The 15,685-nt window shown below is 31.3% G+C and overlaps 1 protein-coding gene across 1 annotated transcript in view; it reads right to left on the bottom strand.

Annotated features, from left to right (window-relative positions):
• The window catches only part of LOC124364915 (neural-cadherin-like), an 85,964-nt gene that overhangs the window by 27,565 nt on the left and 42,714 nt on the right, over nt 1-15,685 (bottom strand). Inside the window, exons 4-12 of the mRNA XM_046820722.1 lie at nt 15,431-15,595; nt 11,091-11,228; nt 8,553-8,739; nt 7,120-7,353; nt 5,906-6,078; nt 5,644-5,793; nt 5,232-5,537; nt 4,852-5,125; nt 3,423-3,631 (exon numbers count right to left, since the gene is read on the bottom strand). Of these exons, the coding sequence (XP_046676678.1) occupies nt 3,423-3,631; nt 4,852-5,125; nt 5,232-5,537; nt 5,644-5,793; nt 5,906-6,078; nt 7,120-7,353; nt 8,553-8,739; nt 11,091-11,228; nt 15,431-15,595 (1,836 nt within the window). The remainder of the gene's footprint in view (nt 1-3,422; nt 3,632-4,851; nt 5,126-5,231; nt 5,538-5,643; nt 5,794-5,905; nt 6,079-7,119; nt 7,354-8,552; nt 8,740-11,090; nt 11,229-15,430; nt 15,596-15,685) is intronic.

Genomic DNA, 15,685 nt, shown 5'->3' with positions numbered 1-15,685 from the left:
ACACAAACTATGGAAGTTGTAATTCGTACAGACAGACTGGATGATGTTTAAATATATCGACAGTACCAAACCCTAATGTAAGTTTTGGATTTAAATAAGAAAATGTTGTATAAATGTTAAAGAAAACTAAACATGACACAGTCGTTAGGATGTTTACAGCTAAACAGAAACTTATATGTAAAAATTTAAAATACAGAATATAGAATATACCCTAAGTATAAGTATCATAGTGTATGCGAATAGAACCTGTGAATCGTTATCGTATAAACAAAGTGAAGCAAAGAAGCAACGAAGAATTTTAATTTCAGGCTGTTTTGATGTAAATTTTTCAGCAACCATTTCATGTATAATTTTCTTCAATTATATATATATATATATATATTAAATATATATATACAATAAATAATATTAGTAATATAATAAAATAATTAATAATATTAATAAAACACAATAATACTATATCTATGATATACATTATATTATATGTATATATATATATATATATATATATATATATATATATATATTCATTAAATTTGTATAAGTGGCAATAGCCTTTTAATTTAAATAAATATATAATATGTTAAATATATATATATTTATTTATTTATAAATATTCCTTTTTGAAATTAAGTCGTTGCTGCTACACGTGATAAGGCGTAGACTTTTTATTAACTTCTTTCAACTTTTATATCCCTGCTTCAGAAAAGCTTTTAATAGTTATTTCTTAGGTTGGGTGAAGATTTAAATGAACTGTAAAATATCACAAAAACTAAATTATATTTAATTTACCTAATTTCTTTACATTTAGTACTTACAGTCATAAAATTTAATATAAAGAAGCGATTTGATGTAATTATAGATGAGTGCTATATATATACGTCACCAGTTCATGTTTGTAAACTATAAGAGTAAATTATCGCAATAATGTTGATAATAAAATTACAATTCACAGTGGAGAAATAAAACCCTAACTTTAGAGATACGGTAAGTAACAACGTTGTACCCTTGCATATTGTGTCCCTCCGAACTCCTGTCTTTCTGCAGATTTTACGATCGCGACTCGGGGTTGACACCGTAAAATATTTATACTTGGGTTGATATCAGAGTGCTGTAGTATTTTACCTTAGCAGAAGTTGTCAAACCTTCCTTTACTTCTAATTGTTATCCTTCATAAAAAAAAATTCGAGATAAATTGATCAAAACGTTAGTAAATAATTGGTTGAAGTTCAGAATGGTATAATGTTTTTATATTGTATATGACTGTTAAGACACGGAAAATCAAAGTTGTTTTGTTTTATTGGATTCGTAAATTATTATTTAATATTATTGATTTACTGATAGAATTATTTTATCCGGCAATGAAAATCTATCATATCCAGTAACTTAGTTTCATTTCATTAAAACACTGATATTATTTTTATTTCCGTTTCAATGTAAGTGAGTAGGAATTTATACTTGGGATTACTTTCAAATTGGGTGCATGATATTTAGCATATTTAACATACAGTGTTGTAGCTACATAAAAAATACTTAAAGGGATAAAGCAACACACAACAACAACAACAACCCCCGCAACACACAACAACACCCGCACGCGCCCTGTGAGGTGCATTGGGATCTGTGAGATTTATGTACTAAAAAATGTTGACTTGAATAAAGAGTTTTGAACTTGAACTTTGAACTTAAAAGCAGTTAAATTGATACTTTTGTGCTTTTTAGTAAATTTTCCGTACTAGAATCTTACAGCTTAATAAAACCCAACACCCTTTTAAAAAATTTTGAAGATATATAAGATTTCAATAACTCCTTTTCATTTTTAAATATCAGACTTTCAGTTTTGTGTAATACATTATTGTTATGGGTACGCGTTAATGACCTCAATCTTATTTTTCATCAGATCAGCAAAGGAGCATGGATGGTTGACTTTACCATATTGTGTATGTCGTAAAAGATTCTACAATAATATATTTAATGATAATTATGTCATTGAAGTTAAAAAATAATATTGGTGGTACTGATTGTATTGTATCACAGAATGATGACAAATGTCCGGAAAATCCTGTTTACTTTGCAAACATCCATCGTCAAAATAAAATTCCAAACAGGAATTAATAATTTTTAAACACTTTTGTCAGTGTTAGTCATAAAATTATTTTAGTTAAATAAAGGAAAGTAGAATTAACTGCCAGAAATATAGAAGTGTATGAAGATGAATAATACGACATTAGATTAGAAATATATGTAATGGCACATTGCTCAATGTTCAGTCTTCTAATGTGTGTTTTATGAACGGCTTTACTCTATCACTATAAATACCACATATATAAGATTACGTTCAAATCCCATTATGGATGAAATAACAACATTATAATTAATGAAATTAATGGAAAATTTGTCATACAACTAACAGTTTACACTAATAATATATATGTTTATCATAATTTATTTACATTCATTAAATTTGTATAAATGGCAATAGCCGAATTTCATTTCAATAAACATTGAATCACAAAAAGTACTTGCTCCGCTGGGACTCGAACCTGGACCTCTTACTTTTCGGTGAATGTGCTACAATTACACAAAAGAGCCCTCACCTTTTACGATTCAATTATTCTGTATTTGGCCGCATCTGTCACATATGCGTTTAAATAACCATTAGGCTATTGCCACTTATACAAATTTAACGAATGTAAATAAAAGTCGTTTGACAGGTATTTGGTCTTCCGATCATATGTTAGTTTGGTTATTTAAACGCATATGTGACAGATGCGGCCAAATACAGAATAATTGAATCGTAAAAGGTGAGGACTCTGGTGTAATGGTAGCACATTCACCCGGCAAGTGAGAGGTCCGGGTTCGAGTCCCGGCGGAGCAAGTACATTTTGTGATTCAGTGATTATTGAAATATAATATCATAATTGTTTTTAATTTTCACGAAACACAAATAATTTTAATACTACTGAAACATATTTAATATTGGATACGTTTACGGCTGAATAAAAAGATTAGGACTAAATTATAAATAGGACGTAACCTTTAACTAATACAACTAAAGGTGACTAGTCAATTGATATTATACATAGTCACTTAATTACCTAAAAAGAAATGTATAAGCGTTAAAGCATTTATTTCTAAACTTTATAATTAAATAATATTGTGATCGTTGATATTGGAACAGTACTTGGCAGATTTTACATTATTTTAATGCCAAATTAAGATAATTTACTTGCAGACCTTAATAATTTAAAATGTGATACTAAATTATTGGTCTCATAAAATAACAGAAGTATAAAACCTAATAGTTATTTATAATCTGAATAATGTTAATTGGTGAGTACAAGAAATAATTTTGGATACCTTAAATTACTGCTAAACTCACTGATTCTTCACTATCGTACAATAAATAGCAATATACTTACCATATAGTTGTAGACAAGAATATGTTTAGATCCCCCATACATGGGGTTGTCATTAACGTCTCCCACGATTACGGTTAGAGTGCTAGTTCCGGTCATGGTTGGGTGTCCAGAGTCCCGGATCACAATCGGGACCAAGTACTCCTTGCGTTCCTCTCGGTCCAGGACCCGTGTAGACCAGACCACTCCTGTGCCGTTACCTCCAGCCCCTCCTACAAACAGTTATTATTATTTGTAAATTGCAATAACAACTAGTACATACTACAACAAAGCATAACTATTACAAAACAACAACTTGCATTAGGTTTGGTCCGAGGCCAGTAAGGCTAATCCCTCTCAGTCACAACTAAATATCTCTCCCTAATAGATCTAAAAATATTATTGGTACAAAACCTGTATGGTCCAGACTACTGTTTCCATATTCAAAAGCGGAATCTAGTACTATTTGATTATCTATTTTTCCTGGACCTGTATAGATAAGATAAACAAAACTAAAAAACTTCTATTCCAACCATAATTTTCAAGTTATATTAGAATAAAAACATATAATAACAATGCATTAGGAAAATTATTATATCAATATAACTATTTGTAAATGCCTGACTGCATAGGCAGAACCTGTGTATCGACACGAGTTGATTATTTTCATAACTATCAATTACAATAAATAACCTATACTACCTCAAAAACCCAAACACAAAACAGTTACAGAACGTAGTAAAGATAATAATAATAACCGTCTGAAGATGATAAAAGATGTACTTTAAAATGTAGTGTAACCCTTAAAATGTTGACAACGATGACAGAAGCTCCACTGCAGGTAAATTAAGGGTACAACACATTCGTTAAATATCTTGCATAACTGATCTCTCTACGGTTATCATAATAACTAATCATACCTTGATAAAGTAAGGTTTTTAATATCCTTGTAGATAAGTTATTATGCTTTGGTTTTTCATCATATAAAACTTCAACTACTAATGTTCATTGATAATTGCAAAAAATTATCAAGTTATAAGTTTTTTTATGATAATGTGCATAAACAGCATTTTTAATATGATTCATACTTTAAGATTCTGTGTTTGAAAAACTATAATAATTCAAAAGTTTTAGTTATGGTTTTAAATTTATATAAACGCATTTATCACTCTTAATTGAGTAGACTTTATTGTTAGTCTAAAAAGTACAAAATAAATCATGCTTAAGAAAGTTTCAATTGTGGATTTATTAAAGTTTAATGCCCGTGTCATTAAAAATACAAGAAGTATATTTTTTTCCATTACAAAGTTGTATTTAAATATTAATCGAGAAATAAAAAGATTAATATGTTAACTATACATTATAATTATCTTACAAACTGTGGCTACTTTTATTATATATTACGCAAAAAGGCGTATACAATATCGTGGATGAGAGAAATCGAAGAACTTACTTGGAATATTTTCCACCTTGAATGAAGCTTTCAGAATGTCATCAGCTTCAGGATCAATGTTGAATGTGAATGGAGGTCCATTTCCCCTCTCGGAATCGTCTGCATCCTTGGCGACTAACTCAACCACCTTGGTGCTGGGCTCTCCTTCCATCACAACCGGTCGGTACTGTTGTGTAAACACTGGAGCGTTGTCATTCACATCCAAAACTGTGACGGACATAGAAGCTGTAGCCGTACGGGCTGGAGACCCCTCGTCTGCTGCTAGGACCTTCAACTAATAACAAACAAAATATTATTACAATATGTTATACCAATATGTTATTAGTTATAGTGGCTGAAACTGTAAATAAGTATTTCGTACTACTTTTACGAAGACGTACCGTATAGTTTGATCTCTCCTCTCTATCCAGTGCTCTCTGAATGGATACTGTGCCATCTTGACTGATGCGGAAGTTCCTTCTGCGGTCGGTAGCTCGGTCTATGTTGTAAACTACCTTGCCATTGCTGCCTTGATCGGGATCTTTTGCTCGAAATACCTCCAAAGGAGTCCCAACTTCTGCATCCTCCTCCACAGTGACTTCTATGTGTGACCTTTCGAATTGCGGGAAATTGTCATTGATGTCCTTCAGCTTTACGACCACCCATGAGTATGCAACGTGATTTTTGTCGGCCTCTCCTTTTACACCCTGGTAAATTAAAGACTTTAACAGTAAGAGATGTCAAAAAGTATTTATTAAATGCTTAGAAATGCCTGGATTTTAAAAGCAAACCGAAATTCCTATGTGTGCTTACCTGATCGTTCACTTGTATCCTAAAGCGAAACCCGTTTTTGTGAAGGGTATCTTCAAAATCCAGTGGTTGAACCACTAGAAGAGATCCCGATCCATCAGGATTGCGCATCATCGAGAATTTGTCAGCCCCAAATCCACTGTTCTCTATTACCTAAACAAATATAAATTTTTTTCAACTTTTTTCTAAGCGCTTGGAACTGCACGATAGACTTTTTCACCTTCAAAAACTATAATAACACATTTAAAATGGTTATGAAAATAACCTTGTACTGGAAGTCATTTTTCTCATCCTCATCAAGGACGGTGACGGTCAGGATGGGCTCTGACGGAAGACTGGTACCGTCAGTCTCTAACACTTCCGTCAGCCATTCATCCTTTGTAAACTGGGGTGGTCTGTCATTTACATCTGTTACACGTATTGACGCAGTGCCAGTTCCTGAGTAAAACAAAACAAATAATTGGTTATTATTGAACGCACTTATACCAATAATAGGGTGATAACGAATTATGAAGATGGTTTGAATCAAACCTGTAACAAAAAATAATATATTCATATAGAAATAAACTAGGCATCTTTGAATTATCCTTGGTATAAAATAGTTTCAATCGTTAAAATAATGGTTTCAAATTTGTAACTATCGATGAATCTTTACATCTTTGCATTCTCTGGAATGCAATTTTATCTGAAAACTATTCGTGGTTAATAGGACATTACGTTGCAAGATTAAAAATGTATAATTCTCATCAAGTTCCAATAACTGAAAGGATAATATTAAGTTTAAAAAATATAAACTTGAACTAATTTTAGGCTTTTGTCTCCGACAAATCATGCTCTTCATCTTCAAATAAATATATTTTAACTAAATCATACGCCTAAAGGTCTAGAGTGATTAAAGAAATGATCAACCATGACATTTCGAAGAACGAGCGCAATGAATAACTCATTACTCAGACCAGAGGAAAGAGATTAAAAAACTTTATGCAGTTTTGACACCTGATGAAGAGGATATATTCCAAACCTAGAAACGTAGTGTTCTACTTTTGTAACATAAACTAAATCAAATATATGCGAATACATGCTATCGTGTGTATACTGCACAATCTGCAATCAGTTTTATGGTTCCGCTAATGAATATAAAATGTTATAGCGTTTTGAAAATACTGAAAATAACATTTACTGATACTCTATACCGTAAGGAATTGATTTAAAGTATTTTTAGAGGATTCAGAAGATTTAGAAAATTTTGCAATAACAATTACAGTCAGATTTCTGGAACATCGTTACTAAAAGATCAAATAAACGTGAACATTACAAGAATAGAAATAAATGAAAAGCGATAAATTATTTCAGCGAAACAAGCTTCTGCCTGAATGAATGATTTGTAAAAAAGCCCTTATAAATACAAAGTTTGTTTTTAAATCGTGAAAATCAAGGCTGAGTGAGCATTACTTGGGTATATTCTAAAAAATACCTGACCTTTCTTCCCTCCTCCGTCCGCCGCGACGATCTGGATTGCGTAGTCAGGCGTCCTCTCCCGGTCCAGGCAACACACCGCGGTCCTGATCGTTCCTGTGGCTGATTCGATATCGAATATTGGCGCACCAGTCTCCTCCTCTATCACATTCTTCTCGATAGAGTAGGTGAGCCTAGCGTTAGTTCCTTCTGCAGGATCATCATAGTCGACGGCTGACATCGTCATAACCACAGCCCCTGAGGTTCATACTTTGTTAATACCAGCTAGCTACAACATTAACGTATCCAAGCTAATTTTGTTTATAAAAAAAGAAAGCAGCATATTAACGAGATAAAGCCTGAGTGACATAAAAAAAACTTGTAGTGAAGTTAAGTTTAGTATGCAAAAAATTATGAAACTGTAAACTGTTTAGACTATTGTGTATATTACACTATTCTAACATAACTACAATAATGTGCAGTATACTTATATAAAATATACTAATTGTAAATTTTTTATTAATTTTAAATTAATATTTGCGTTGAATAAAAATGGTAATAAAAACCATGTGTGTTGTATGGTTACTTATCAATACAGTTTGGGAATTTTTAAACAGTAGCAAGTATAGAAATACATTTTAGGATTTTCATGTTTATAACGATTAAATCTACTTAATAACCCACATGTATATAAAGTGAAAAAGAGAGCAATTATAATTTATATTGATACACGAGAAAAAAGAAAGATAGCCTTATGAACTAAAATACAAGGGGAATTAGTCACTCTATGAGTTTCTGATTGTTGTTCTGACTAGTGTCGAATGTGTTTTTTTCTGTCAGTGAGTTCATGGCTGGCTGCTGGGAGAATTAGAATCAAAATTTACATAAAAATTAATTAGTTAGAGCTCCAAATCTCATGTCAAATGAATGTTGGCGTGAATGGGCAATAGATGTATGTTTAAAATAATATTGTAAGTATGAATATGTATAGTAGGGATTTTGCACTAATAACTTAAACCTGACTTTTGCAATGAAATGTCTTATTGCCAAAATGCGATAAACGAACTATTATTATTAATATTGTTCAATATACAAATACTGTAAAAAATTTTTTTGCGTTCTGAAAACCCGTATAAACTCCATATTATTAACAAACAGTGATTGCGTCATAGCATAGATTATAGGCATATGTACTTTAATCCTATAGCTACTAATAAATATAGATTTTAAACATAATTACACATTTATTAAACCAGATAACTGTATAATATGGAAATTACCACATTCGGTTAATAAAAACTCAATATTCATATAGTCCACATAGTTGGACAGACATTTGGAGGTATCTCCTGGCCTTACTCCTTTGCGCTCGTGAATTTGGGATTGGGTGCGTGCGAGAGACAACCTCTGCCTCAAGAGGGGCTTCTTATTTGATAATTATATATTGCAATACTTACCCGCCTCACCGTTCTCGGTGATGTTACCGTAGCAGATGTGATGAGGAAACGCGGGCGCATTGTCATTGATGTCCTTGAGGTTTACTTGGACGTCCGCGTAGCCAACAAGTCCTTCTCCTCCCTCGTCTTGAGCGAACACCGTGAACTTCCAGCTGGGCCGGCCTCGAGGCTGGTCACGGTCTAGGGGCTATAAATAGCAATCTACAGTATAATAACCTAATTCTTTGGACTTTTGTTTATAACATATAGTGATCAGTACGCCGTCATTGTATGAATTCTTTTATGTTATTTCAATGTATGCGCAATACTTTATATCTTGAAAAGCCTAAGTCTTGAAATCCTTAAGTCATTACGGAATTAATTAAATTTACTTTCATCGAAGAAAATTTAAAAATATATCTCTAATGAATAATATAAATTTTCATCGAAAATTAAATATCATTAGAAAATAATTTCCAAGACAAAATGCAATTCCCTGTGTTATGTGTTAGTATTTATAGAATTCTAATTGAGAGAGGCGAATATTTTTTTTAAACAATTTTTAAAGTAGAAATCTAAAAACATTATAGATTGAACTCAAATCCAACTTTCCTATTAAATTTTAAAGTTTATTCTTTTATGAATTTTGGTAATCTATTTGAAAAATACAGTTATATTATATTATACGCAGCTAATTAATAATACCTATTTAATTTGGATTGATATAAAAATGTTAATATATTACGGAAATACATAGTTTCAATATGAAAAATGAACAAGACAAGTCAATTATATACAATATAATTTATATAATTATTATATAAAATAATATTATATAAAATTATTATATAAAATTTATAATAAAATTATTATATATTATTATACAAAATTATATAAATTAAAATTATCGTATAAAATATATAATAATAATATATTATATTATATATATATATTATATAATCAATCTAAATAAATATATAATTTTAAATTCCTAATTTGCCTAAATCTTTTCAATTTGTCTTAGCCTAATATCTACAAAATTTATCAATACACACGTTTACACATGCACTCTTTACAGAAGAACTTCTCCTAAAATTCGGCTTGAATGTTCTAAGAAGAATCATTTACGGGGATAGTTAAAATTAAAATTTTATCATAAAATATTTTCAATTATAACTTGTGAAAAAGTTGAATATAAATAAATAAAGACCTGAGTTTATCGTAATATATTACGGGATAAAAAAAGTGAACCTTGCGGATGTTTTATTTTGTAAATAACTGTGACGTTTTCACTTCTTTGATCCGACAGTCAAACATTCGACGGTTACATTTTTCGCATACATAAAAAATCCATCGTTTCAGCGATGTTATTGAGGCGCGTTCACTGGAACGGGTTTCAATAAAACCAAAGTCAAGCGTAATCTACTTCCATTCGCTCTATCACTTGCTTTGATATAAATGAAAGGTTTCCGGCCAGAAATCTCTGGACACAGATGATACGTTCTGTGTTTACATTTACGTAAGTAACGCATCATAATACGTATTATTTATTTTGACGTGACAACGTCTTAAATTAGGTTGCGGCTCGGAGTCACTCATGAAAAAGTGTAACGCCCTGTAACGTTATGATGCCCGTCCAGTGGGTCCGCCGCACGGGATCCGCACGGGATAAAGCAGATAACTGTGGGTCCGCCGCACGGGATAAAGCAGATAACTATGTTTATTCGTGAAAATGTGGAGTGCTTAGATTCGTCAGTTACAACAACTACAACAATAAAGGTAAATAATTGTACACTGATATTTCATTATCGTAAACTATGATTGATTGATTAATTGTTAGATTGACACAAAAGTTGAGAAACTGAGTTTATAGGTTATGTCATACTATTGACAAATGTTGATAGTGTTAAGTAAATTATTAGTTTAAATCACTCTGTAATCTATCGTAATTCAGTCGATTGAGAAGAAACAGCGCGTATTGCTAGTCAAACATTTAAAATAACAAATTTATTATAACCTCTAACCTGTCATAACAGTGTGACCAAACAAACGAACTAAACCGACCAATCACCACGCGCGGAGTTTGTGTTTAGCAAGAATTTCAAATTCCAATTTTAGTAAATGTTTTATTCAACTTTACCATTTACAATAACAAATTTTAATTAATTTCAAATTATGTACAATGTTTTAGTAAACAAAATATATTTCTATAGTTAAAATTTGCGCAATTCTTATTTTCATTCAATTCCTTGTTCCTATTGTGCAATTTAATAATATTCATATCAATAAATATTCTACCGAGAAAAAGACGTTGTCACGTAAAATCTTCGCCCGTAAAACCGACTTTACAGGCAACCATAATTTTTTTTACTTCAATTTCTTTCCTTTCTACTGTAGCTCAACCTATCTTAACAGGATTCTAATTCATTATGCGAGAGATCGGTCAATAAACACTTACCTGTTTTAAAATTACCATGTTAATGTAACATAAGTTTAGAATACAATTACAATAGTAGGATAAAAGAAAAACGTCTACAAGATGAAATAAAGTGTAATCACCTTTAGTACAAAGATCTCTCCTGATCGCTTATCTATCGTGAATTTACTATTGGTAGGGTTGTCCGGGTCGATCCCCTGTCCAGTCAGTGAATAGATGATGTTCTGAGGGCGGTCGATATCGCCGTCCACTGCCACTACCTAGCCAAAATCAGAATCTTTCTCTCACTTTGCAGCATATTTTACTTCCATAATCCTTTTAAGGTTTAAATACTAAAAGCTTAAACTACAACACTACTAAAATCAAATTCCAGCTTCTAAAAAACATATTCCGTCTTACTGTATTTTTTTTTTTTTGACAAAACTTCTCAGTGAAGTTATTAATAATATAATCTTGCTACCTTGTCATCGCTAAGAAACATGCAGTGTAATGGAATTCAATAAAATTAGGATAAGCATATTCGATTGTTACTTTATTACTTAGAGCTATGCGAAAGTAAATATATTGTTCATTATAGTTTTTGAGGTTAATTTGAAATTTACTTCTGGGAGGGTCTGGGAAAAATGTTCAATCCATCTAATTCTAAAAAGCGTTATAATATATATATATATATATATATATATATATATATATATATATATATATATATATATATATATATATATATAATATCAATATGTATTCTCTTCATGTAGAAATAAAAAACCAAATATTGGTAAACTCTTTTTATAAATTTTTTGTATGTCAGCATACTTCTTAAGATAACAGTGTATAAAATATTTACAAAATTAAATAATGAAACTAACTAAATACAAACAAGAAAATGAACTGAAATAGAATAATAAAAAAAATAAAAAAGAAAAATAATAAAAAAAATAAAATAATAGTTTATTATTCTATATTTCAGTTCATTTTCTTGTTTGTATTTAGTTAGTTTCATTATTTTAATTTTGTAAATATTTATACACTGTTATCTTAAGAAGTATGCTGACATACAAAAAATTTATAAAAAGAGTTTACCAATATTTGGTTTTTTTATTTCTACATGAAGAGAATACATATTGATTTATATATATATATATTATATATATATATAATTTATATATATATATATATATATATTTTATATATATATTGTTTTAAAAATCGATTAAGAATCTTAGTTGCCCTCAGTTAAGGGTGTTCGGTAGGTTTAAAAAATTAAAAAATTATAAATTTTTTTTATTTCAATTTATTTTTTCTGTGTTGTTTTCTGAACATTTTGACATAAAAATTAATTAATTCTGACAATGGGAAGTATTAAAAAAAAATATACAACATTATTGTCTGCACAGCTGCAATTTTTACCAGAATTGTATCTATGGTAACGACCAATACTATTATTTATTTGTTATAATAACTAGCATCCAGAAACAGTTGTTTTTCTTTCAATGGTTGGCTAACCTGAAGTATTGTGCCAATAAACAGCAGACAAGAGAAGTAAGAAAACATTGTTTGTTTACATTCATGAGTTTATTCTTTATTGTGAAAAACTCAAAATGTAAATACACATTACAATTATTTTTCTAAAGTGTTGTGTCTAGTGTTTTAGAAGAATATATCATTCAAAATGCCTAGGAGTACTAGTGTTTCAAGAAAAGGAAACGAGTATTATTTTGTAAGAAGACAGTAGAAACTGAAATTAGGCATAGTCCTAATGCTGATGTTTTGGAAGATATGACTAGTCTAGATGAACCAGTTAGTGCTTCAAAAGCAAAACTAGGAAATATTTCCAATAACTACCAATCTATTGTTGATGGTGAGCCCTAGTCTAGCCTATGAAATAGTTGATTTGAATAGTTTGTTGAATATAATTTCTAATATAGCAGTTTGTAAACATTGCCATGAAGCAATTGATTTCAAAGTCGGTAGGCGTGTTGGACTTTTCTTTTCAGGTGATTTTACATGTTCAGGTTGTAGTACAAAAGACATTAGCTTCATATGAAAATTGCTGTACTTTACCTGATAACCCATCACACAATAAAATGTATGACCTAAATGTTAGGTTCGTGTACGGTATGCGTACTATGGAAGGGGCCAGGTCGCTTGTGAAACTCTTTGCGGGCGTGCTAAAACTTGCCTAAACCTCCTACAAAGTTTAGTGAATACATTAGAGTTCTAGGGTCTACAGCTGAGGATATATGTTTTACATTTATGAAAGAGGCTGTAGAAGAAGCAGTGAAAATAAATGATGGAAATAGGGATTTGTGTGTTGCCATCGACGGCACTTGGCAAAAGCGTGGACATACATCTCAAAATGGCGTTGTAACTGCTACAAGTGTTTGATACTGGTAAAGTTGTAGATGCCGTCATACTGTCTAAGTACTGTCGTTGTAGAGGCAAGTTTTACTGGCCATCATGATGATAATTGCAGTGCTAATTGCCAAGGAGTAAGTGGGGGTATGGAAAGTGGTAGGAGCCTGTAAAATATTTCAACGGTCCCGTTCCAACTTATGATGTTCGCTATATTGAAATATCTTGGAGACGGCGACTCTAAAGGGTTTGCTAGTGTATTAGAAAGCATGCCTTATGGTAATGACTGTCCAGTTACAAAATTAGAGTGCATTGGACATGTCCAAAAGCGTATGGGCACACGCCTAAGGACATTAAAAAACTAAAAGAAGGTAAGGCAAAACAAAATTGATGGAAAAAAACCTTAGGCGGTCGCAACGACTAACAGATGCTATATTATCAATTCAGAAAATACTTCGGATTAGCCATACGCAGAAAATATAGGTAATTTGAATGACATGAAGCAAGCTATATGGGCAGAATACTACCATTTACTATCAAGTAACTCTAATCCTCAACATGGACTTTGCCCGAAAGGAAGTGATAGTTGGTGTAAATATCCAAAATCATTGGTCCAAAATGAAAAATATGATCATGAAAACTATTTTCACCTACCACTTGCCATAATGGAGAGGGCTAAAACCTATTTTCAAAGATCTTAGTGCTCCTGACCTTCTAAAAAAAGTGCTTACATGGTAAATCACAGAATCCCAATGAGTCTGTGAACCAAATAATTTGGACTCGCCTACCGAAAACCGTGTTTGTAAGCATTCACACACTTCAACTTAGGTGTATATGATGCCATCAATACTTTTAATAAAGGAAACATAGCAAGGTGTATGGTATTTAAGAAACTGGGATTGATTGTTGGGCAGAATTTTTGTGATGCTATGAAAAATAAAGATATATCCCGGCTAAAAAAGGCTCAGCGCATGATCTCGGAAGTTGCAAAAAGAAGCAGACAATCCCGTGAAAGCGCTAAAAGGAAGTTGGAAGATGAATGGGGAAGATTTGGAGGATCCTGATGATCCCAGTTATGGAGCAGGATGCCATTAACTTCAGTTACATATTACCAAGTAAGACCAAATGTATATTTTAACTTTAACGTTGATTTCCCGGAATTTAATTTTTTTTCTTACTTATGTACCTTTATCTCAGGAAGTATTAGATGGATCATTATGAAAAAAGAAAAACACTTGTACATGCCACCAATATACACATTTTAAGCGCGTAACATTGTAAAAAAAATCTTTAATAATTACGCAAAAAAATAAATAACATAAAATTTTTTCAAAAAAACTTGTATTTAAAAAAAAATTCTTTTTTAATGAAATTTTCTTAAAAACCTAAATGTTTTGCGCTCTATTTCATGATAAGGGCCTAAAAAATAACACATAAAAATTTTACTGTAATTCGAACCAGTTGTTCCTGAGAAGAAGGTACATAAAATATAGGAATATAGCATTGTAAGGATAGGGCCTACCGAACCCCCTTAAACATTTAAAATAAAGACAAATAATATATACATATATACAATTTAAAATAAAAATTGTAAGTATAAAAAGTATTCGAATTTGTTTAACCCGGGAGGAATTCTACCCCTGCTCTCTCATCTCATTTGGTGGGTGACTCGTATGTTACCATTGCACCAAGACCCATTACCTTTACCGATAATGATTTTTTGCATTTGACCGTTTCTGTCACATATGTGTGTAAATAGGCAAAATTAAATATGTTTTGAATATAAAATACCTTTCAAATATCTTTTAATATTAAGGTAATTAACATTAAGTTGTAATAAATATTAAATTACGCATACCGTACAAGGCATCACTATGCAAATTTATACTTTAAATATATTTTCATTTATCTACTGGCATAGTTGTAAATCTAAAAACACAAGTTCTTTCCCCTTACGTTGATTTAAAAGCAATTACAATAAAGTTTCATTTTACAGGTTATTGTAGTGATGGTGTTGTTGAGGAAGCCAATTTGCGAATATTGCCCTTCTTGAGCAACATCTACTAACATTTATATTACAATGAATTACATTTCATCGGTTAAGCCTAACCTTCAGCACCCTCTTGGGGAGGTTCCTGTCGTCCTCCTCTGTGATCTGAGTCTTGTAGGCGGGCCGCTCGAACACTGGAGGGTTGTCGTTCACGTCTCTAACGAGCACCTCCACTGTCGTAAAACTGATAGTAGAGTTATAGGAAGCGGCGAGTCGCAGCTCATACTACAGAAACAGACCAATTGCAAAATATAACGCTGGAAACTTATAAATTTTATTGTATTAGTTACATAGGAGGTAAATCATTCATATAGT

This window comes from Homalodisca vitripennis, chromosome 6, assembly GCF_021130785.1.
Source record: "Homalodisca vitripennis isolate AUS2020 chromosome 6, UT_GWSS_2.1, whole genome shotgun sequence".
NCBI lineage: Eukaryota > Metazoa > Arthropoda > Insecta > Hemiptera > Cicadellidae > Homalodisca > Homalodisca vitripennis.
Note: the sequence above shows the minus strand (reverse complement) of the source record. Positions and strands in the feature narration are given on the sequence as shown.